Here is a 1,441-nt window from a genome sequence, read left to right on the forward strand (position 1 = left end):
AATAAAGTTACGCTTCTTAAAGCAGTAATTGAGAACAAAAAAAATCAAGATTCTCTAACGACAACATCTCAAGGAAATTCACACCGTGAAACTGTTGTGCAACAACCCGATCGAACCAATATATTAGATAATGTAAACGCTGTAACGCAAAGAGGAAATAATAACCACAACAATAATTTAGAGCGTGGATTGGGTCATGGTGCTCTTCCTGGTACAAATATTATTACTGAAGAAAAAAAACTTCTAGAATTTATAAATTTAACATCAAAGGATGAAGAAGATATTACAAAACATAATGAGGATGTGAGAGAAGAAATAGAAGAACAACAAGAAGAAATAGAGGAAGATGAAGAAGAATTAGAAAATGAAGGAGAAGAACAACAAGAAGAAATAGAGGAAGATGAAGAAGAATTGGAAAATGAAGGAGAAGAAACAAAAGAAGAAGATGATGAAGAAAAGAATGAAACAAATGATACGGAAGATATAAAACAGGAAAATAAGGAAAAAGGACTCAGCAATCAACAACAAAGTGAAGAAAAAAGTATTTCAAAAGTTGATGAAGATTCATATCGAATACTATCAGTAAGTTATAAGGACAATAATGAAGTAAAAAACGTTCCTGAATCTATAGTGAAAAAACTATTTAGTTTATTTAATGATAATAATAATTTGGAAACTATTTTTAAGGGTTTGACAGAAGATATGACAAATTTATTTCAAAAATAAAAAAAATACATAAATGAATATATATATATATATATGTATATTATTCATTTATGTATTTTTTTTATTTTATTTATTTTTTATATAATATATATTTATAAAATTAATAGGGAAATATTCAAAATTTTCAGAATTAACATTACTTATATATATACATATATATATTGTTGTTTATATATTTCAGTTAAATAAGAAATATTATTCTATAATAGAATATATATAAATAGGTTTTATATTTGTATCTATATATGACATTTTTGTATTTATATACCTGTATATATATGTTGTTGTTTAGATATTTTCATTAAATGAAATATACTATTCTACTATAGAAAATTTACATAGTTTTTAAATTTGTTTAAATATATGATATATGATATATATATATATATATATAATTAAAAGTTTATAATTTTTGTTAATATGTATTTATAAAAAGTATCTTATAAACTTTTGTTTTCTTGTAATATTTTTGAATTTTTTTTTTCTAAAACAAATTTTCTTTTATTAACATGAATTAATAATTAGTTTTGTGTATATTCCTTATAATAAAATGATTATTAAAAATAAGAACAAATTATCATATATATATATATATATATATATATATATATATATATATGTATTTGTCTTTTCTGTTAAGATAAATATGTTTTATAGTTATTTTTTTTTATCTATAAATATTATTATTTTATTATTTTTTTTTTTTTTTTTTTTT

At 20.3% G+C, this 1,441-nt stretch overlaps 1 protein-coding gene across 1 annotated transcript; it reads left to right on the top strand.

Moving 5' to 3' along the window:
- PRSY57_0015000C (duffy binding-like merozoite surface protein) lies at window positions 1-726 on the top strand (the record flags this gene model as incomplete). The annotated part of the gene is made up of 1 exon (XM_012907938.2): window positions 1-726. A coding segment is annotated over one exon (726 nt), but the record flags the coding sequence as incomplete, so codon positions are not given.
- Between the last annotated feature and the right edge of the window lie 715 nt (window positions 727-1,441).

Source organism: Plasmodium reichenowi (genome assembly GCF_001601855.1).
Source record: "Plasmodium reichenowi strain SY57 chromosome Unknown, whole genome shotgun sequence".
In the NCBI taxonomy this organism is placed as follows: Eukaryota; Apicomplexa; class Aconoidasida; order Haemosporida; family Plasmodiidae; genus Plasmodium; species Plasmodium reichenowi.